Below are 23,112 nucleotides of genomic sequence, written 5' to 3'. Positions count from 1 at the left end.
TTTAGTGTTATGTGACTTATTAAAACAAAAATCTATATTTCCTTGTCAAATGGAGCAGTTTCAGTCTAAAATGTGTCTGAAAATTTAAACATTCAAGGACGGTAAAATATCTTAAATATATATTCAATGTTGTATTACCCCCGGTCCTGAGAAAATCCGGAACAACTGGTCCCAGTGTGACCTAAGCAATGACTGCTTGCAACCATGAGAGGGCAGAGCTGCACATCTCTGCTGTGATGTCTGGTGTGTTTTGTATGTGATCCCGCAGACAGCAATATTGATGCTGCACACTGCCTCTCATTACACAACCGTAAGCTTTCAAAATACGCCAGTTCAACTCTGATCAGTTGTTCTAAACTAGCGCGGGTTTCATCTAACAGGATATTCATCAACGGTTTGGATGTCGTCAGTAAACAGGTCACATTATCGTTTAGTTTTTTCCTAACTATTAGGTAGATAATCATCTTTACACTTTGCTGTGTTCTGTACACTTTACTGTCGTGTTTTGATGACGCCATCACTGGGACTTTCCGGATACGTCACTTGGAACTTCCGAGTTATAAAGCTAGCAACCGCTGTGTTCATGTCGTTTGACGCCGTAAACGTTAGTGAGCTGCTCCGGAATATACAGCAACGGATACTATGAAAACGCCAAATACCACGAACACCGCCGAGGGGTTTGAATATTGAGACGTCGTTGTCAGAAGCGACGTTCGCACCGAGAGGCGGTATGTCAACAACGCGGCCCCTCCTCGGAATGCGACGAGTCACCGAGCTAACGTACCCGGAGCAGCCGACCAGCAGGCTCCCTGCGTCAGCCGGCAGGCAGCAGCAAGAGGCCCCCACCGTGGACGAGTTTACCGTCCTGGAGGATAAAGAAGAGGAGCTGAAATGCGCCAAGCCTCGTGTGGAACAAGTTTTTAAAGTGACATTCACCATTATCGGTCTGTTGGACCACACAGGACAGCCACACGGCAGCAAAACATTACGGCAGATATGGCTGCAGCTCAGAGGAAACAGAGACGACGTGTCGAAGGCAAAGGTGAGTCTTCAAATCAACTTCACTTGCGATTTTATAGATTGACCAACAGATCCTTGTGACATGTGGCATTCTTACTCAGATTTAAGGCAAAATAACTACCATGTCGAGTGTACAATATTCTCGGTATTGGGCTAAAGATGAACAGGTGCATCAGTGTCCTGTGACTGATTGGTACCAGTCCCCACTTTTCCATCACTCATGATGAGTAGTTTGGTAATATCAGCCACATTTGATAAGCCTAAGTGATGTGGTTTTTACTCTGAACTTAGTCTAATATTATCCATATCTCAAGATGCAATATCTCAAGTGGTTTGAATTTATTTTAGAGGTCAAATTGTAGATTAATAATTCAAAATTTGACCCATATCATAGCAGATTAGGTATATAAAATAATTAGGATGTTTTCCTTTTTTAAAAAAACGACTTTTGTGACACTTCACCTAAAATTGAATCCAGCTGATATCAGCTGCGGCTGATATCAGCCAATATCAGCTGGACACTCTAATTGTCTCAACCCTATTTTAAACAGAAAACAACATTTTATGCAATCTAGTAATCTCAGCTAACAACCAGACTTTATAATAAAACACAGACTGTCAGGCTGAGATCAGTAAAGAACTTAAACATACATTCAGCATCTTGGATCATATTTTACACAGAACATAAATGCTTAGCGCAGATGTTTCCATCAGGCTCTAACTACTGAACAAACTTCTACATCCAGTCAAAGGGGAATCGTGGCGGTAACTAACCTGTGCAGGTACTTTATAAATTCATTCTACAGAAAGGCTATTAGAGCTCAACCAAACTGATCCTGTTTAATATTGTGCAACTTTGTAAAACATAAAGGAAATATCTGCAGAAGACAAAAACCTAACAAACTAAAATACTGACAGTAAAAATGTAATTACTACTTACTACTCTTAGCAAGGATGAGTCGGACTGAGTTTAATTCAGGTGCAGACGAGGACAAGGGCGAGGAGGGAGACGCACCTGTGATTGCGGCAACAGGTGTTATCTTGCAAGGTCTTGTCACGTTGCTGGAATCATCCAGGCTGATGGAAGTGGTTGATTCTTGCAAAGTGACAGATGTTCCGTTCTTGCTTTGCCCACTAGGGCCCGTCCATACTGTTCGGTCTGTTCTTCCCTTGCATAAACGTGGAAAACCTTCGGCGTTAAGCAACTATCGGCCCTTCTCCAAACTTTCAGTCCTGGCTAAGACTGTTAAAGCTCAGGTCAATTTGCAATTTAACCAGTTCTTATCTGTTAATTAGATTTTAGGTGAGTTTGAGTCTGGGTTTATAAGTGGTCCCAGTGCTATTAATGTCTGTGACAAACAATCTTATTTGTTGCTATTGACAGATAACACTTTGCTATATTTTAAACACATTTGATTCAGTGAATCATGACCTCATTATAGACTAATTATGTGATATTGGCCTTGACTTAAAAAATGCTTGACAGGTAACAAATAGTGTGTCCAAACAGTGGACTACACAATTAAAGGTCCCAAGGTTCCTATTTTATGCACTATTTTTAATAAATGATTTGGGTAAAGGTATTCAAGCTCACTTGTATTTGGTGTGGATGATTTAATCATTTATACATCTGCTCCATCTGCAGCAGAAGCAATAGGAAAACTTCTGACTGAATTTAAGTTATAACAAAGTTAAAAGGTCTAAAACTGGTTTTAACTGCCCAGAAAACAAAGTTCATGATTTTATGAAAAGCTTGCTTGCAAAACTTTGATGACCTAAGACTTTTAAAATCTAATGTACATAAACTGAATGACAAACTACTGCATCCTATGTGATTTAGTTGGACATTCATGGACAACAACACTGGTATTTGTTCATCGATAAAACTCTGCAGGGTAAACTCCCAGAATGTCTCAATAAATGAATAAAAAATTTTGTTTAATTTTTTCATAAATACAGTATGGATTTTACAAATTGTCTTTAATTTAGCCTTAACTTTCTGGAGGAAAATATTGTCCTAAATGAAAACATGGGAAACTGCTTTTTTTTTATTTATTTATTTATTTCACTTTTACAAACAGAATAAAGCTTCCCCATATCACACAGTGTGTCTATAATGTGCCTTAGGTCTGCAGAATAATGTAGCCCTGATTTAATTCATCTTTAATTTGTAATCTTGTCTAGATCATGAAAAAAAAAAAATACTAATTCAACTATAAGGTGGTTGAATTTGCCACCATGTTTGCAACACAAATTTCTTTTGGACATAATTTTCCCCCACTCCCACTCTATCTGATATTTTATGAATATATCTGGAGTTCTAACTGTCCCAAAATATCACCAAACTATTTACACAACATTTTGGTATTTAGTCACAAATGTCATGACATTTGATTCAGTTATTGTCTGTTCAGCTGTCGGCGGTAGACGGATATCAAACAGGTGAGCATAATTGTCTGTGGTGTATGGTTTTCTCAGTTTCACGTGGTTCTTTGGTGAGATTAGATATAAAAGCTGTTGTAGATTCAGATGAGTGGGCATGTTAACTTGTTGCCGTTTGTTGTTGAAAGCCTTAAGGCTGTATGCTCTTTTATCAAGTACAATCTCTAATAGTCTATTTCCAAACATAATGCATGATTCAGAAATGACTGCGGGAGGAATTTCAGCTAAAAGACGGAGTAATCAAGATAAAATAGTTTGTAAGATGCATTTCTTGTGCTGTGTTAAGTAAAAGCAGGGCTGCACGATTCCTTGGTAAGTCATATTGCAACTGTTGAGGTCAGTTTTGCCATATATGCGATTTGATAGGTCAAACGAGCTGTATCATGACTCACCTTGATAGACACAATACTCATGATTCTGAATTGCACATTTCTTAACTCAAACTTACTGCAAGTAGCAACAACAACATTTTTAAATCACCATATTTTCTGAACTATAAGTTACACTTTTTTTCACAGTTTGGCTAGTCCTGTGACTTGTGGTCAGGTGCAACTTATATATATATAAAACATGTGTTTAAATGTTAGTTCATACCAACTGACATGAACCAAGGAGTAAACATTACCGTCTACAACCGTGAGAGGGCGCTCTAGGCTTGTGATGCTGCTGTACTACTGGAAAAAAAAAAGAACTAAAACAATAACTTGAAGACAACTGAGAAAGACTGAACACAAACAAACAAAATGCACCCAAGAAGAAAATCCTTTTCTGCAGATTACAAACTGAAGTTAGTAAAATACGCAGCTGAAAACAGAGCAGCAGTTAGCGAAGTTGTTCAGAAACGACACAGAAGATGAAGAATTCAGTGGATTCAGTGATGTGGAATGAGATCAGAAAGGTGGTGAACTTGCTTACCTCTAACTTGCTTGTTGGAGTCGCTGGCTTATGTTAGCTTAGCCTGTTCAGCCTCCCTGGTATGTTCTTTATGCCTTTATGAAGCTGAATGTGTTCAGAGGTTCCGCTACATAAATGATCGCTGTCACGGCAAAATAAAAGCTGCCATGTCTTCAGACTTTTTTTTTTTCCAGATGTTACAAATGTAAATTATATTGTATGAATGAATCCATATGAACATAAAGTCTCTATTTGCGCATATTTACAGACTATAATAAGAGAGTGAAATTGTACTCAGGAAATGTGACACTGCTCTGCAAATCATTTAATTTTGAAACACGAACACTAGCATCTCATCTTCCTGTCTGGTTCTACTTTGCTTTAAAATTTGAGTAAAGCTTGTCACATACTCCACGAGAAGCAAGAACCTTTTTCTTGTTCTCGGGACCGTTTAAAAAAAGCTCGCTTTGCTCCGATCAGTTCATAGATGCTTCATCTGCGACGGACCAGGAGTAACTGGCGGCTGACCCGGTTATTTCATTTTTAATCTGAAACTTCATGAGTGGCAGGGCGGGGTTGTGCTTGTGGCAGTGTTGGTGTCTTTAAATGTCAATTATGATGTATTTCGTACTTTCTCAGCACCTCGATCAGCTGTTCATTTAGCATAATAAGAAGACTAGTTCTCCCTCATTTTAAAAAATCCTGGAATAAACCCTGGTGTTGCTTTAACATACCGGATACATACTCAGCCTGTTGTTCTGTGTGCTATTGTGTAATTGAATAACTTTTTAGATTAAATCTTTGTTCTAAGTCTTGTATTTTCTTAAATAAATTTCTCAATAAATTAGAGCTGTCAAAAATAACACATCAACAGCGGTAACTAATTTATGTATGATTATTATTATTATTATGTTTATAACACAATTAACGCATGCCCTGCTTGACAAGCCCCGTATATTCGTCATTTCTCGGGACGTGGAGAGGCACAGTGGAAAAGATGAGCCGGCTGGGTCTATGCATGGATTTGAGAATGAACACAGCATTAATGGAGGAACCCATGGACGTTGCCCCGGGGAGATTGAGGGTGTTTTTGGCCGGACCTTCTCTAACACAGTAGCTGGCTGGTGGTAGACAGGGTTTATACTTCAGCTATGCAGGGGCGGGTCTAGACTGATGGGGGGCCAGGCAGGAGCACTGACCAGAAAAAGGGGGGGACAAATAAAAACTTTTTTTAGGTCTTGATTTTATGATATATTGAACTGATTATTACAACTAAAGTGATTATCTAGTGTAAAAAAGTGAAGAAAAACTAGTAAAACGTTGTAATTAATAATGATTAATTAATTTAAAAGCCACGATTAATGTGATTAAAGTTTTTAATCATTTGACAGCCCTAAAATAAATGCAACTCAAGCTTTTTTCTTTTTCATGACACATTTTATGACTGATGTGACTTATACTTTGGAGCAACGAATAGTCCAGAAAATACAGTAAATGCTTTTACAAAATCAACTAATATTACTGCAAAATTGTTTTCTCAAAAATAGTTAAATGATATAAATGAGGGGAAAAAAGAACATGAAAATTAAAATAAATTTAATAATAAATGTAATAATTCTTTTTCTTTTTTTATTTTTTAATCAACCCAACTGGGACATTTAAGTAGGAAGTAAGACGTACTTTGTAAAGCCTCTTTTGAAAAAGAAACTAGATGTAAATGTCGAAGTTTCTGTGATTCACCCAAACCACCTAAAGTTGGTTTTTTGTTTCCTTTTCTTAAAAATTACCAACTTATGAAGACTTACCATATGCCATGACACCACAAATACCTCAATTATTTCATTTTGCTTCAGCCGGCTGGTGGTGGATTGGAAGTTTGCCAAATGGCGATTTTCCATCTGCAGTCCCTGGATAGAAGAAAATTAAAAGAAAAAAGGGGACAAAATGCACATAAAAAGCACGATAAAATCTCACATAAACGACTATGAAGATAAAATTACATAAAATACAAGAAACCACAATGCTAACAATAACAATAGTTATTTAAAACTGTTAAAGTATTTAAATACCCAATATGATCATGATCATTATTCAGTTATTTCTACAGCACATTAAAAACAACAAAAGTGCTCAACAATTTTCAGAAGCAAAGAAAAAATCAACAAAAACATTAATTAAAAAAAATAAATAGATACACTAAAAGTAATATTAATAATTCATTTCTTTTTTTTCAAGGATTAACAACACCCAAAGACTTTGAAATATTAGTTCATTTTGGTTTGACGATATCTAAGGAAACTGTTTTATTTCAGTAAGAAGACCAAAAAGAACCTTCATCCCTTCCCATTCTTCCAGATGAGGGAACAGTTATGAGCCATAAATTAGTAGATCTAAGTCGTAGATCTTAGATTCTAAATCACCTAGTGAAGGACAGAGGGGTTCAGCATTGTATTTGTGAGCTCCATCTTCTAGACCAGTGGTTCCCATCCTATTTTCCTTGAGGATCTCTTTTATGCAAATATGAAAAAGCTGTGGGCCCCATGCTTCACCTCGTGCTGATACCATGCTCAGTTTTATGTTTTCAAAAGTGAGATTCTCACCATAAATAATGTATTCTGATTGAAAAGCCAAAGTTAAATTAACATAAACCCCTACTTTTCTTCTTTAAAATAATGAAGCTGTGTGGCCATTAATTGCACTGGCTCTGAATTTTCAAATCCTCAGGGACCAGGGTCCCTGACAGCAGGTTTGGAACCACTGGTGTAGAGCTTTAAAAACATGTAAAAGCCAGTGCTGACATCAGGACAGGAGTGATTCCGTCTAAAGCTCTGATATAAGCCAGTCCTAGCGCTATGTGATGTAACAACTTTAATTCTGTAAATCATGCACAGTATTACCGCAAAAATATGGCCGTATAGCAGAGGTAACCTTTTTGGTCACCAGTTCTGTTGACATGATGTCCATCTCTACCAGATCCCCTCTGCACACTAAGTCATGTGACCATGCACGGCACAGGTGCCACTCCCTGACCTGAGAAAATAAAGAGACTGCTCTGAGACAATGAATGGTCACATTCAAGCATTCACTTATTTAATTAAAACCGCAGCATTTTGTGGCCACACAGGCTGACATTGCAATTAGATTAATCATGCTGCACTACTTGGTAGCACAATTAGTTCCTTTTCCACAACCTATCTGATGATATTGGATTTAAAAGTTAGCCAGTGAGTGTTTAACACACAGAGGTAGAAAATTTTATAGAAAACTATACCCATGAATTCATACTATTAAATATAGTAATGCAGATAATGAAAATGATCACCTAAATATAAAAAGCATCATTAAATGATCTAGTAGCTGTATAAAATCTGATATTTTGTCTATCTGCAATGAAAACTTTCCAAGAAATTTAAATTTCTAAAGTAGACATTAAAGTTTGCTTTTCAGGTCAAAATCTTTATTTACCTTTTTAATATGAGAAATGTTTATAGTAACTTAATGACAGAAGTAGAAGAAACAAGAAAGAGCCAGCATTTGGTGATATGATTATTCTTTGTGAGAAAATAAAGAAAATGTTAAAATAAATAAATGCCTCCTGGACGCCTCCCTGGTGAAGTGTTCTGGGCACGTCACACTGGAAGGAGGCCCCGGGGAAGACCCAGGACATGCTGGACGGACTAAATCTCGCGGCTGGCCTGGGAACGCCTCGGGATCCCCCCAGATGAGCTGGTGAATGTGGCCAGGGAGAGAGGTCTGGGTTTCCCTACTTAGGCAGCTGACCCACGACCCGACTCCAGATAAGCGGCAGTGGATGGAAGGATGGAAGGAAGGAAAAATAAATCTCAAAGTTTGGGTGGAATAGACAAGTTCTAACAATATTTATCCAGATTTGTTTTTCCATAGCTAACGTTTTGGTACTTCTGAACTTGGGAATCTCCATTTATCAATTTAAATTTTGCACATCAGACGTTCACATAAATGGAAGAAGTTTGATCTCAAATTTATCTGCACTTTATCTTATCAATCAGCCAAATGATCAGAATGTTCTTATTTTCCAGGTTAACTTCTTAAAGACAAATGTTCACCCCACCCTTTTTCTCTCTCCAGGTACTCTATGGGGGTATTTCCCTATCTTTAATCAAGAGCATAATTGATTCGAAAGCAAGATTTCTTGTTTTCACACTCAAATATCATCTTGCTCTCTCAAAACTCTGTCACACTCAAAAAGTCCCTTCGTGCGCAATAATCATTCATTCTTTCAAAACTCTGCTCCTCTTCTCAGGTTTAGTGTTGCAGGTTGAAACCTCCAGCGCTCCAGCTCGGTCTCTTTCCCTCACACTCTGACACATTCTCTTCTCTCACAACTTCTGCTCTTGGATATTTTTCTTCTCTTGGGTCGCAGAATGAGCTGTCTGTCAAACGTCCTCCAACCAGTAGAATAATAGATAAATGATGACCGAGCAAATAATCCCCCTCTTCTTCAGGGTGCGCTGGTTTGACTTGACACAGTGACTCCAGACAGGTTAACTGTGTTTTTAAATTTCTACCAAAGTTTGCTTATTGGACCATTTACACAATCACATTTCCTGTCCAACCCGCGGTGTACATAATTGAAAAATTGAAAATTACATAACATTTAAAACCAGTGTTACGTTGACATCACTTAACCCAGTTACTGAACACTTACCTTTACTTGGATTGCCATAACTGGTGGTTATTCCTCAGCAGGTGAGACATATTTATGTTTCATCCTGATGAGGCAGATGCATCGTCCTCTACAATGACTCCTTGGTCATATTCTCTATAATCAAGGAAATTTGACGAGGACGACTTAATCCATTTGTTTGGAGGGAATAACTCCTCTGTCGCACTTTCCCTCTGTAACATGAACGAAAACAAAGAAACACAAAGCTTTTTGGTTCTGGGATCAGCTGTTATGGTTCTGACATAATCTGTTATGGAGAGAGTTGGTGCTGAGGGATCTTTAAGATTAGATTCAGACTTAGAAAGACTTTATTACCCACTGGAGAAGTGGAAATTCGTCTTGATGAAACGGCTCAGAAACAACAGAACGACACATTAATTCAATAATTGTAGTGGTTAAAACTGCGATTAATTGTGATATAAGTAATTGTGAAAAATTCAGACACTCAAACAAATAAAAGAAAAGGCCAGAAAATACTTTGTTTATGTCTCCTTTTAGTCATAGACCCTCATCTGGTGTGAACTTGTTGGACAGTTGGTGCACAGCTGGAGCGACGGGGTTTATAATGAATGAGTCACGGAATCAAACTCTAAAACAGTCGTCGGTCTAAAAGTCATGAGGCTGAAATGCATTTAGAGATTATACAGCGTGCTTACTCATGCAAAACAGCAGCCAACAGCAGGATCCCTGTGAATTCCCTTAGCAAGAGCATCTCACACTTCTGCATCTTGTCACGAGTGTTTCTCTGGCATGTAGGCTTCAGCGCTCCTGCCAAGCTCTGCCAACCAAGCGAGAATGTCATGCAGGAGCTGTGGTTTCACCGTCAGCCTGGCCGGCTAACACAGGAGTCAGAGTTGGCTTCCTGCTTGATCGGCTATGTTATTTCATGTTGGTGCTTGTTCTGCTTTGGGAAAGCACTGCTATAATTCTCATGACGACTTTACACAACGTGATTCTGACCCAAAAATCACAGAGTGATTTTTTTCTGTCAGATGTTTGATGATACGATGGAACTATTTTCTTATTGAAATGTAAATGTTGAAAGTTCTCAAGACATTAATAAATTAAAAAAGACATATCATTAGTCAATATTTGACATTTAAATCTCTAAATTGCTTTTATTATTAGGAAATAATCAGTGAAATAAAAATGGTGATGTTTTTTCAGTTGATTCCCAAACCAAAGTTTAAAGTGTTCAGTTCATGTTACCATGGTGATCATACAGGGTTAGAGGTTCAGTGTGACCAAAATTTTACATTTTGGAATTTTTCTAAAATAAATAGGTTTTATTTGATATTTTGTTTTCCAGGTATGACTGGGTGTTACCCACATTTTCCACTGAGAGAATTACAGTAGTAGATTAGCTAAGAGACGTCTGTTCTGTTCTCATGAGAATTGTACATTTTGCAAAAGAAAAACAAAAGCACCATGTAGCCTTGCCTGGATAGATGGTAGGCTTCCAGCCAGCCTCCCCGCACTCAGCAGCTAGCTTGGCCTTGTTGTGTTCATTGGCAGCCTCAATCCCCTCCTCCGCTGGTATCGTGAGCTCAGTGAAGAGCAGAGATTTTGTCTTGGTGGACCACCCCACTATGTCGGGGCAGAGGGATGTGGTAGTGATCTCGTCCGGCAAACGGAGCTGCCTAAAAACCATGAGGTGCAAATAAACATTAAAAATATGAGAATTAAAACAAACTTTTAAAAAAAGGAATTCAAGAAATGAAATAAAAACAGAAGATGATCTGTCTATCTTGGTAAAAATTTCCCCCCGTCTGGTCCTCCAAGGTTAACCATAAAAGTCCCCAGCTGGGTCTCCTACTGACCGTGTTTGCTATTTCTGTTCCCCATCTGAATGATGTGAACAGAAACCTGGAATTCTTGATCTAAAATTACAATAAAACACAGTCGTCACCGCGAGTCATGGTTCTGTTTTTATGATTAAGTTATTGTTTTAACATAGTGCTTGTATTTACAATGCACTGTACAGGAGTGATGGAGAGAAGCAAAGGAGGAAAAAATGTCAAAACTAAATAGAAAAAAATACAAACAACTGAAAGAAAAACAATGAAAAAGGGAAGGATAACAAAAGTTAAGTTTTTGTTTGTATGACTGTTGTTATTTAAGTGGAGATCTACAGTATGGACATTTACCAAGTTAATTAAAGATCTTGGTTCTGTTGGAATGGAAAAAATGCAGGAAAAAGCCGGGCGTACTAGTCTCGTGAAGAATACAGTCAATGGACTAAATGTAACCTTTAATTCATGCACTACCTTCTCCCAGGTAACACCACTACAAATGGCATCTGACTCAAGTGTCCTCCATCTTTTTCACTTTTACCTGAGGGTGTGAAGGGTGCTGGTCTTAGTTTCAGACATTTTTGACACGTCCAAACCTTCTGGCAGCAGCTTTACCTCGACAGCATTTTCAGTAACTTGTAGTTTGGTCCACATCCAACTCTTCAAAACCAATTGTCTCCATGACAACAGATATGGCTCCTCTTTTCCGTATCATTACGTTAAACTTCAGCATTTGTTTCAGATTCACTTTCTGAACTTTTACTTTCTGTTTTCACCCTTTAATATCCCCAGTAACACGCTTGCTCTGCTGCATGCTTAGTGGTGCAGCAGTGAAAAAGGTCCCCCCTCAAACTGTAGTGGAACATTTTGAGAAACCCTGAAAGAAAACCCCTAATTTTAGCATGGCACTCTTGTTTGCTATCCTACTGTGTGTGTGCTTAACCTTTGTTGTGGTTGATTGAGTGGCTTTGACGGTGGCCGGAATGCAAGCTCCTTAAAAATGATTTACGATAACGCATGTTTCACTAGTAGGCCATAAAACGGACGGTTGACCTGGGCCAAGCATCCAGGTGGCCACTAATTGGCTTAGTGACCTTGAGTATCATGTAGGGATAAAACAGCCAACGACAGCTAACATCCATCAAAACTAATGAGGTAAAGCCCAGCACTGTCATTACATCACCCTGCTGTACGACTGTTTTTCTGTTAAAACACAATTAATGTATGTTTGTGGTTGTGTTAATGATATTAACAAACAACGTCTGATATTAACAACAAGCTTAATAATCAATACATGTATACACTGGATGGACTATATATGCATTCCCCTTGTACTGTGTAGTGAAAGATTAGCACCTGCATGCTTGCACTGTAATGCCATGTGACTTGTAGTGAGAGAAGTTTTGGAAATTAATGGCGTAATGTAAAACAGGGTGGGCGTATGGAAATTAGGGAGAGCAGCTCTAAGAACTGTATGAAATCAGTTTTGACCCGGGTTCCTGGCTCACTCATTTGTTGCCTGTATTTTTTATGCTGGTCAAATAAATGCGCCCTGCTTGTCTTCAAAGTTATTTTTCACTTCAGACTTTGATTTCCTACTGATTTAGATTATGAGGAACTATTTTTTTTTAAACTTTTGAGCCTGATGTACCATGACAAATTCAAAAATGAGTTTTATGTTGGTAAACAACAGATTCCCGATGCACCACTTTCCCAACATTGTTTAGGCTGTTTGTAACCCACCCGTTTCTATTGGAATTAAACTTTGATGTGAATTGGTGTGATCAGACCAGAGTCTTGGTTTGTTTACATGAAGCTTTTATTTTTTTTTTTAAAGCATTTTTAGCCTGATCATTTATTTTGTGAATACTTGAATCCAGTTAAACATGGGAACTGGTAAACCACCCAGGACTAGTTGGAAAACAGATGATGCTCTCCTCAGTTATGAGGAGCAGAAATATTCACGGCTAGCCTCAAAAACTACCTTATATGTCCGTCTCAGTGGAAAGTCGTAACCAGTGTTTGCACCAGGTGTCAACAGGCTAAATGAATAGTTATAAGTTAGCTGTTTAGAATTTAGACTACTGTAAACTGGCATTTATTGTTGCAAATATAAATATTTAAACTACTAATCTCAGTAATAATTATGTTTGTTTGTCCCTTTCATTACTGTAAAAGCCGAAATCTATTCCAAACCGCCTGAGTAGGATTTACCTTGTAAGGTTTTCTATAAAGTCTGATCTTGTGCTGCTCTTTTTTTTTTTTATTTATTTCTGTGTCATTTTTGAGTAACTTTAAATAGTCCGTGCTGAGTGTTTTGTTTCACCAATGCCAAAGAAGTGACACATGATGTGTAAGAAAGCTACCACGCCCATCTGCAGCTGATTCATCCAAACATTTGCCACAGCCAGGAGATTCCCTGATTCAGTGCCTTCAGTTTCAGCACGTGGCAGCTTTCCGGTTTTACAGTGAGGCGTGAGGGACCATTTTTAGTTCTGTCTCATTATGTCTGTCAGGCTGCAGGAAACCCTGCAGTCATAGCCAGGAATTAGTTACTGAGTCATTGGGTGTTCTCCTTGTTGTGCAGGAATACGTTCGAGGGCTGTGCGACCCGGAGCTGCAGAAAGAAGAGCGCTACCCGGTGGACATGCACTGCATCTTCGCTGGCACCCGCGGACTGTTCTTGGACAGACTCATATGGGACACGAGTTCTGAAGTTCTGGTGCCAGAGCCGGGCCGCCTGTGGCTGTGTGGTCGGGCCGAACCTGTAGTGATGGCTCAAAGCAGAGTTCAGCAGTTTGTAGCACTTTTCCAAGTAAGGACACTCAATATAAATATGTGTAAAGATGGATTATTAGGGCAGTACTTCCCAGTCAAACCTGTCTGTTTTCTGTCCAGGAGAAGAGAAGTCTGCCAAGTGACAGAGAATCATCAGTGAAAAGAGCCTTCAAGTCCTTCGTGGAGGAAAGAGATGATAAATACACTATGGAGCTTCTCCTGCTTCCCAGTGCCCTGAAGGAGGAGTTACTGGGGCTGGTTCACACCCCCACCAGCACATCCACTCTGGTTGGTTCAGACCTTGTTAACAGTTAAATATAAGCAGCATCTTTTAATCCTTCTGCTCTTGGAGCAGCAATAGTTGAGTGAAAGCTTTTTTTAGTGGATTGTGAGATTTTACACTTTTGTGATGCTTGGTCCGTTGCTTTGCTTCCAGCTTCATTCGCTCATGAAGGTAAACATTCTGGATTACAACAGTGACTGTAAACTGTAATTTAAGTGTAAGTAGTTACCATAAAATATGCACATCTGTAGGAAATTATTTATTCGTCTCATAAACTTCTCATGGTTTAAAGAATTTACCTCCTGCTGTGCTGAAGAGATTTTATATTTAAACAGAAGTTGGTGACAGTCTGGTGCTGAGGCCCTCTGGGTCTGAGTGCTTCTTCCCTCCTGTAACTAAGACCCTGTCCATAAGTGTTATGCAGATTTTTGTTTGCATGTTTGCACCTTTTGTCCAAATACAGACCTTGTACCTTTAAGTCCTTTGTTTCCATGGCAATGACAGTTGTAACCAAGATTGTGAAGCACCAATTTTGTTGGTAGGAAAGTTTTTACATGTTTGCACATAAATAAGAAGATTCTGCCTTTCCTTGCAGCACATTTTTCTGGATTTGCCAGAGACTATTATTTTTAACATACGATTGATGGTGAAAAAATATGGAACTAGAGCAAGTTTTGTAACTTAAATCTCCATTTTTTTGTCAGTCTAACAGCAACTATGGGCACAAATCAAATCTACAATTCTAACAAGTCTCAACATAAAAATCAGTTTTAAAAATACAAGGCATTTGTCACATTTCACAGTTCTACTCAAGAACTAATCAGATTTATCTGATCTCCACCCAACCATGGAGAGAGCCGCCTGAGGCCAGTGCAGCCATCATAGCTCCCTAAAGCTGGTTAATGGATAAATTAAGTATGTAAGAACTCTTAGATTAGCTGAGTTAGGTAATAGTAGAAACATGTTTCCATCTCCAGAAAAAACTCTCTTAAGTTTCCATAAACCGACTCACCTTTAGGGAGCAGTGACAGTCATGCTGACCTTGGTCAGACTGTTGTAATGGTAATTTTCCACATGGCGTAAAGTTTAGTTGTGGACACAGAGAATCGTAGCCCTCTCTGTGATTGGTTAAGGATTAGATAAATCAGTTATTGCTGAGATGTAATGTAGTTATATATGTTGTCATGCTACTCCTGCATCAGCTGATGGGGTGTTACCCCCCTTCAGATGGCCTGCAGGCTCTTCAGTGTCTGTACATGTTTTAATATTTTAAGATCCTTTTTAGGGTTTCTCATTTACATAAATACAATTTTGAGTTTCTTTTCTCGTGTTTGGCTCAACCAGACGCTGCATCCCATCACTGCCGAGGTCGACCAGGACCGCTCACAGAGCAGCACCCCGGTGACGGAGCTGTCCAACCGCATCCTGGACACCAGCTTTGAGGAGAAAGGAGGCGCAGCGGCATCTGTCAGTGGAGGGAGTAAAGCAGGAGGCGGGATCGGTTTGGGTCCCGAGGCCGTGCTGCTCAACGGCACGCGGCCATCACACAAGCGGCGCTCGTCTGAGAGCGAGAATCGAGGCACGAAGAGACAGTACTCACTGGAGCGGAGGGAGGAGTCACCTGACAGGGCGCGGGAGCGTCAGAAGGACAGGGAGGGCCGAGGTGGTAGCAGCTGCTGCAGGTCCAAAACCCCCGCCCCCTCCTCAAACCTATCCTCCTCTTCCTCCTCTTCAGCTAAATCTAACACGGTGGCCGGTCCGATCATGCTGGAGTCCAATGAGGGCGTTTCAGATGAAGGAGAGGCAGTCAGTCCAGAAACCAACCTCCGCTGCTTGGTCAATTTCTTCAGGTAACAGATCAATTAGTTTGAAAGTTTCCAGATAATTCTGTTTTTGATGTGGACTGTTTACAAATGTGTTGCTTTCTTCATTGTTTTCCTTATCTGCAAGATGAGATCTCTAAAAATAATCAGCAAATAATGACGAGAGTCTTTCAGATTGATTAAAAAAACTGAGAATTTGATGCCTTACTTAGTTTTCTAGCAGCCTAAATATAATCTGTCTTTGAAAATGAAAAGTTGATGAAGGCTCTTTAGTTTTGGATGTTGTGTCTCCACAATACTAAAACAAATGATTACAGAGAAACGTATGAGTTTAATGACGTATCAGGCCATAAACAAAAATTAAAAAGTTAAATTAACACTCTGTAAACCTCCAGAATTTTCACTTTGATTCATTGATTTTAATCAATTCAAATTAAGGAAATCTACTATTGATTTTTTTTTATTTTTTATTTTTTATTAAATGTCCTCATTTCCGGTAACGTGACCCTACTCTCCCGTGACTTACCAAAGCTCAGCGAGAGCTTCGCATATACACACACAACCGGTTTCCTGTGTCACCTCAATCCAAAATCAGCTTCTCTTGTCGAGATGATGTCAAGTTCAGATGTTTTCATTCTCCAGTGTGGATTACATTCATCTATAGTCTTTTGCAGCGTGTTACCGCTCACATTAGCAGCTAACGCTAAGACCGCAGCACTCACATTAGCAGCTAACGCTAAGACTGCAGCACTCACATCAGCAGCTAATGTTTCCTCTAGAACATGTTTCCACTTCGTCCATGCTGATTTACATGACGGCATGTCATAGCTGCTCTCTGTCCACGGCAGTCAGCACACACACACACATGTGCACACACAGGTTTCCGTCAGAGGACAGAGTGCACGTGCAAGAAAACACGTCAACCAGCTAAAAATCAGACAAAAATAGGACAGTTTTCTAAATGCTTTCAGGCAGGTTAAGATGGAAGCATCTTGCTCCAGTGAGGAGCAGACGGAGGATTTTTCCTGCTCCGGGTTTCTGAGTCGTATTACAAGTTTAAATGGATCCAGTATTCTTTGTAGGTTTTATTAACATCAACACGTTATCTGAGATCTGAACTTTTAGAATATTTAGAGCGACTCCACTGAATGAAACGGTTTCATCAGGAGATTTATAAAGTGTTTTCTGTCCTAAGAGTTTTTTGTTATTATTTTAATTAATTTATTTTATTCATTTATTCATTCATTCATTCATTCATTCATTCACAGCGTTTCTGGCTCTGAATCTGGGGAAACACTGTATTATGATACTTCAGAAATAAATGTACATGTGTCAAATCATATCTAATTAAATCTCACATCTAATTACTCCCAGATAACTATTTTTGATTGTCAAGAAAATGCACTGTTTTATTAAAAAAAAAAGAAAAAGTTATGAGAACGTCTTTAATATTCAAGAAAAATTGGTTGTGTTGCATAATTAACTGTAAATGAATCAATATGAAATTGAATTTAATCAAATTCAAATCGAAATAAGCTGCTGTGAATTGATATGATTCAGGAAATTAGTGACGATCCCCAGCCCTGTCTCTGACCTCATCTCAATAACTGTCTGATTCACAATGATTTAAATTTTAAAATACTCAGAAAAGCCATTTTAGTCAAATTTTTCACAAGATATGTCCTCTAACATCAAATAATTGCCACATGGACATGGGAACAACATGAAAACATAATTTCATGGGTCTTTAATTATAAAATAATGTTAATATAAATTTAAGTTAAAATATTTCATTTGTTTAAAACTGTTTAATTTTAATAATAATAATACATTTTATTTGTGGGCGCCTTTCTTGACACTCGAACTTTCCTCACAGGATAAACTGTTTAATTTTAGATAGCTATAATACAAATTTCATTAAAATGTTCACATTTCTTTTTATTAATTCTTTTGGATTTAAAAAATTAATTTTTAAAACCATCTTTCCTGCTCCTTCCAATGCAAGGTCGATCTCAACCATGATTTTGCCTTCCTCACAAACCAGTAAGATTTTTTTTTTTCTCCCCAGAACCATGGGCTACCAGCAGGAAGTGGTAGAGCGTGTCGTCAAGACAACAGGACAGACAGAAGACACGTTTCTTGTCCTGGAGAAAATTGTGGAGGAAACAAAACGCTGCGAGGAGGTGTTGAAAGGAGAGGAAAATGAAAGACGACGGAACTCCTCTTCCTCATCATCATCTTCTTCCACAGTCTCTTGTTTCAGAGAGACGGAGCGGGAGCTGAACAGGACGCTGGCAGACTCGGGCAGGTCTAAAGAGAACATTATGCCCAACCAGCATGGAAGCAGCAGCAGCAATGGACTGGGACACCGGAGGCAGTGCAGCAGCAGTGAGACCAGCACCCAGCAGGTACTCTGCTGATCCTGATCATTCACTTCATGTTAGCTTTTTCTTACACGCTTATAGAAGTATCCAAACTCATTTCAGGCCATCACCATCAAGAGGAGCTCCAGCGCTCAAGGAGGAGCTGGAAACTACGAGGTTATCACCATCGACGACGATGACGACACCATCCACACCGACACCAAAACCATAGACAGCAGAACGTCCCGGATAATGGCAGTGGCGCACCTTGAGGCACAGTCGGGATCCCGAACCGACTACCTGGCCCGAGGAGGGGGCGGAGTCTCCCAAAGGGACTACCTGTCTCGATGCGGGACTCAGACTTTGGGAGGTCCAGTGAAAGTTGAAAGCGTGACAGCACTGCGCAGCACGCCTCAGTGGCTGCCCGCCACAAACTCCTCCTTGGCTTCAACTCCCAGTGTAGGTATCACTCAGGAACCCCCCATCAACTGAAAATGTCTTTCACTTGGCTGTGTGAGCGATGGTGATGATGGGGTGTGTTTTCCAACACTAATCTAAAATAACTGTTTAGGCATTAAATCCTGCTATCACATGTTTCAGAGCCGAGATTTTTATGCCAGAAAACCCACCTGAAGCAGATCTTTCACCTCTTTTTCAACCAACTTTAATATGTCCAGAGATCGGCTTGTTCGGCTCAGTACGCAGCAGGTTCAGCTTCAAACCTCAGTGAAGAGGTGTGTTTCAGCTGTTACTGCATGTGGTTTGCCCCTCTCTCAAATTTATTCTGAGTTTTTATAGAAAAGGAGACACAGATTAGCGTTTTGTCTTGTTTTCGCTGAACCTCTTCATTACATGGCCTGTTTTTTCTGCCTCCTGTTCAAAATGACATTCCCAGAATAAATGAGGTATATCTTCACAGCTACCAGGCTTGTATGTATAATACTGGTGTCTACCAAAAGCTGAGACATGTGAGATTACTACAGATGTGTCAGAATCAGGACGTGCGTTACTGTGTCAGAGTAAATTCACCTGGAACACAGCAGAATTTTTTTTATATAACTTTTTAATCATAAGATAGCAGCCTACTTCATCTAGAAGTTAGTAAAGTAATATCTGATGAGGAACTATGCAAAAGTAGAAGCTTAATAAGTGAACCTGAGCAGTTTTATAGATGTTTTAATAAAGCTTTGTTCAGGTGGAACCACTAAAACAGGCCCAAATGTGCTATTTGACCTTTTTCTGGTACCAGAGTGAAAGGCTAATTATGTTATACTTTGTTGACCAATCGCAGTCACAGAGAATAAAGGTATAACGCCCAAATTCACTATGATGGAAACACTAGTAATGCTCCAGACTTGGACACAAAGTTTGTATATTGTATGAAGAGTGGACACACTGAAAACCCCTTCATCTTTTTTCTAAGCAACCAGTATATTTGATTGATTTAAAAAAATGGAGTCACAGGAGAACACATTAGCACAGTTTTTTTAGAATGTTTTTTTTTTTTTTTTACCAGAAAACAGTAAAAAAAAAAAAAAAAAAAAAAAAAAGACATACTCTGGGGTATTGTGAAGGGTTTATTTTGCTACTATTGGGCTGCTAGCTCCAGAGTTTCTGTCCCACAGTGATGAGACATCTTTGTAACCAGCAGTCTCTGCTTTCATACATCTTGTGTGGTTTGCTTGAAGTGGAGAAATTAGCAGAAGCTCTAAAGAGAACGTGGGTGTTTTTCATGTTGTTACATGCCCATATAATTTCTTGGGGTTTGAATTGTTTCATTTTAATCTCATTGCTTTGAGAGGGGGAAGTTACACAGACTCTCATCCTGAGAGTAACAAACTGCTTCATAAAGATCAGACCAGGTTTCCCACACACAGACCAAGGTGTGGCGGCGCCACAGAATCAACTTCAAACGCCACAGATTTCACCCCCAGAACACGATTTTTAAATTTAAAAAATGAAGGGTGTCAAAAATAACGCATTAGCAGCGCTGATTTAATTTCAATAACATTTTTAATGCATTTGGCAAGCCCAGTACATCCGTCATTTCTCCGTTATGATGGCGGGACATGGAGATCAGCCGGCTGGCTATGCATGGTTTTCACTATAAAAAGAACACGGATGGGAAATTTCATGGGCGTCACACCTATGGAGGATGATGTTGTTTTAACACCCACACTTTTCCCAGTAAGAGGGGAAAAGACTTTTCCCACCTGTTTTAAAAACCGTTTCTCAGGGTTTTGCATAAAGATGGCCGCTCTGTATCTACGCCCTGCCTCCTTCTCTCCCACTCCGTCTCCTGTTGTTCCGTGATCAGCTGATCAGTTGTTCTGTCGCCAGCACCGTCTCTCTTGTTGCGTTTGTTTATTATTCAGCTGGGAAAAAGGAAACAAGCGGTTCATGATTCACACCGTCACATATTTACCCCCATATGGCCGGACCTTCTCTAACACAGTAACTGGCTGGTGGTAGACAGGGTTTATACTTCAGCTATGCAGGGGCGGGTCTAGAAAAGTTCTGATGGGGGGGCCAGGCAGAAGCACTGACCAGGAAAAGGGGGCACAGATGAGATATTTTTTAATGTCTAGATTTTAGGAAATATTGAACTGATTATTACAACTAAAGTGATCATTTAATGTGAAAAAAGTGAAGAAATACTAGTAAAACAAACAGCCAATGATGTATTTTATCAACTTTTGTCACTACTGTACAAACACTCACACTTCAGTGATAAAAAGGAGAAACATGTTTTTAGCCTTTTTATCCAGATCATCAGTTTCTCACAGTTTCTTCATCAGTATGAAGTTAAAAAACTTTATCAAATTAAAATACTGTTTACCTCCAGTCTGGTGGTTTTATGACAGATATTATCACCATGGAGATGGTTGGTGAGGTGGAAACAGATTAGTTATTTTGTAGCTTTAAAATCATCTCAGCAGGTGACTCTGAAGAACAATAGATAAGCACACAGGTGTATTTTTAATAAGACAGCTCAGAAAGTGTGTGTTTGAACTCCGCTCGCTGCACACACTTTGCATACACCACGATGACCGACTCCACCGACCACCACAACACCATGACCAGGGGGCACCACAGATTGCTACCTGGTCTGTGGGAAACATTGTAGACACACAAGTCTGACGAGAAATCTTATAGTGTGCGGCGCTCCTGTCAATGGTAGGTTATGTACAGTGAACCAAACTTCAAAACTCCAGATCAAAGGAAAACTGCATCATGTAGGAGGTCTGATGAGCTTGATAATTATGGTGTGAAAATGAGCAGAACGATGACATCACAGCCTTTCTGTTGCCTGGATGTTGAAGTTGTTTTCATGGCTCCGTATTATTGACAGTAGATGGTACACTGGCTCTGTCTTCAACCCTTAAAACTCAAAGGCTTTTGCTATTTTTGGTCTGTCTGTTGTTTAATTTAGTTTATTTTTATTTGTTTTCATGTAAACCAGGCTGTAGAAGCTGAACCCTTTTAAACCTCAGTCAGCATCAGACATGATGTTTCTCAGCTGTCAGATTATGAGGCTAATATAATGTAAAATGAATGTATGAATAGATATAGCAGCATAAAAGCCGACCAGAAGAAGAAAGCAGAATTTATTACTAACAGAACTTTGTAGAAATAACATACAGATCAACAGTGACCAAACCTTTTCTCATCTGCACATCATTCTCTCAAGTCTTGGCTTTCAGAAGAAAAAAATATTGGCATTGAAACAAACACACTACAGAAACTATTTCCATATTTCCACTTTTTCCTCATTTCCAGTTATTCCTGCTACTATTTACCTGCTATCCTCACTAAACCAACTCCAGCTCAGCTGCTTTGTGGCGCCACCGTGCATCAGAAACATCTTCTTGGCTTTATTCCAGCCATAGAGGAGCATTATTTTTCTTCTTTTCAACACACAGAACTTTCTGCTTACTGGTTGATCTTTGGCTGCTCCTGATTGGACATTACTGTCAATCTAAGCTCTCTGATTGGTGAAAAGTTTGACGGGAAGTAGCTTCATCATCATTTCCAGGTCTAAATAGAGGTCTCTTAGCAACATAGTAGTGATAGTGATCTTAATGATGAAAATGTGATAAATAATGCTGTTATCATGGATCATTCTGGATTTACCAGATAGTCTCTGAATAAACACTACATTTAGTGAATAAACACTACATTTAATGTTTATTCAGTGGTCGGGGGCGCTGGCGATCTAGTGGTGTTTTAAGGGTTAAACCTCTGAGAAGTCAAAGTTTTAGGTTGGTGCCATCAGTAGTTTGGTTCTTTGCTTGAATCCAGGAAACAGTTGTGTTGGTGTGGCTTTTAAAACATGAAAAACTGGATTTAAATGAGACTGAACCAGTGGTGGAGCAGCCTGTCAGAAAAGGGACATTTGATTAAAGGGGCTCAGTTTCTCAGAACTGGATTTGAACAAGGTCTGTTTATTGGGTTTGTCATAATAGTAAAGGAACGGTGAGTTACGGCCTCTGATTCGTCTCCAAGAATAAAAGAATTGGTTTTACTTTGAAATAAAATTTTGTGATAAAGATTAGTTTTCTTATCAGTTTGTGGAGGACCAGGCCTCGTGTACTGTTTGTGTTTTCTACAGCATGTTTGAAATATTGTGACAGTACAGTGTGTGTTCTGGAGCTCCCACGCACAGTGAGGGCTTGTACTGGTTTCATTTTGATTCACAACATGTATCACATCATTGTTTCTCTTTGTCCTCCCACCCTCCTCAGTCAGCTCAGCCCATCAACAGACCCTCAGCCTCTGCCTATCAGACCATCAGCCACATGGGTTTTCAGGGGGGGCTGGCCCGGACTCCTCCGACCAACGACCCCACCGCCCCCCAGGTAACCGGTTTAGCTCGTTTCCACCAGTCGCTGAGGACGCCGTTCACATTGAACCTACCCAATGAGCCTGGAAACTCTAAACTCAGACACATCATCATAGACGGCAGCAACGTGGCGATGGCGTGAGTTAACACACACACAAGCATCAGCAA

The 23,112-nt window shown here is 39.4% G+C and overlaps 1 protein-coding gene across 2 annotated transcripts in view; it reads left to right on the top strand.

The window, feature by feature from the left end:
* Nucleotides 1-333: 333 nt before the first annotated feature.
* Nucleotides 334-23,112, top strand: part of n4bp1 (nedd4 binding protein 1) — a 35,991-nt gene continuing 13,212 nt past the window's right edge. Inside the window, exons 1-7 of one of the 2 annotated variants that reach the window (XM_041997243.1) lie at nt 334-1,042; nt 13,442-13,669; nt 13,753-13,920; nt 15,260-15,765; nt 17,807-18,146; nt 18,204-18,560; nt 22,847-23,082. In XM_041997243.1, coding sequence (XP_041853177.1) covers nt 731-1,042; nt 13,442-13,669; nt 13,753-13,920; nt 15,260-15,765; nt 17,807-18,146; nt 18,204-18,560; nt 22,847-23,082 — 2,147 coding nt within the window. In that variant the 5' untranslated portion in view covers nt 334-730. The remainder of the gene's footprint in view (nt 1,043-13,441; nt 13,670-13,752; nt 13,921-15,259; nt 15,766-17,806; nt 18,147-18,203; nt 18,561-22,846; nt 23,083-23,112) is intronic. The other variant, XM_041997244.1, reaches the window with a different exon arrangement.

Source organism: Melanotaenia boesemani, chromosome 10 (genome assembly GCF_017639745.1).
Source record: "Melanotaenia boesemani isolate fMelBoe1 chromosome 10, fMelBoe1.pri, whole genome shotgun sequence".
Taxonomy (NCBI): domain Eukaryota; kingdom Metazoa; phylum Chordata; class Actinopteri; order Atheriniformes; family Melanotaeniidae; genus Melanotaenia; species Melanotaenia boesemani.
This window is presented reverse-complemented; position numbering and strand designations above follow the sequence as displayed.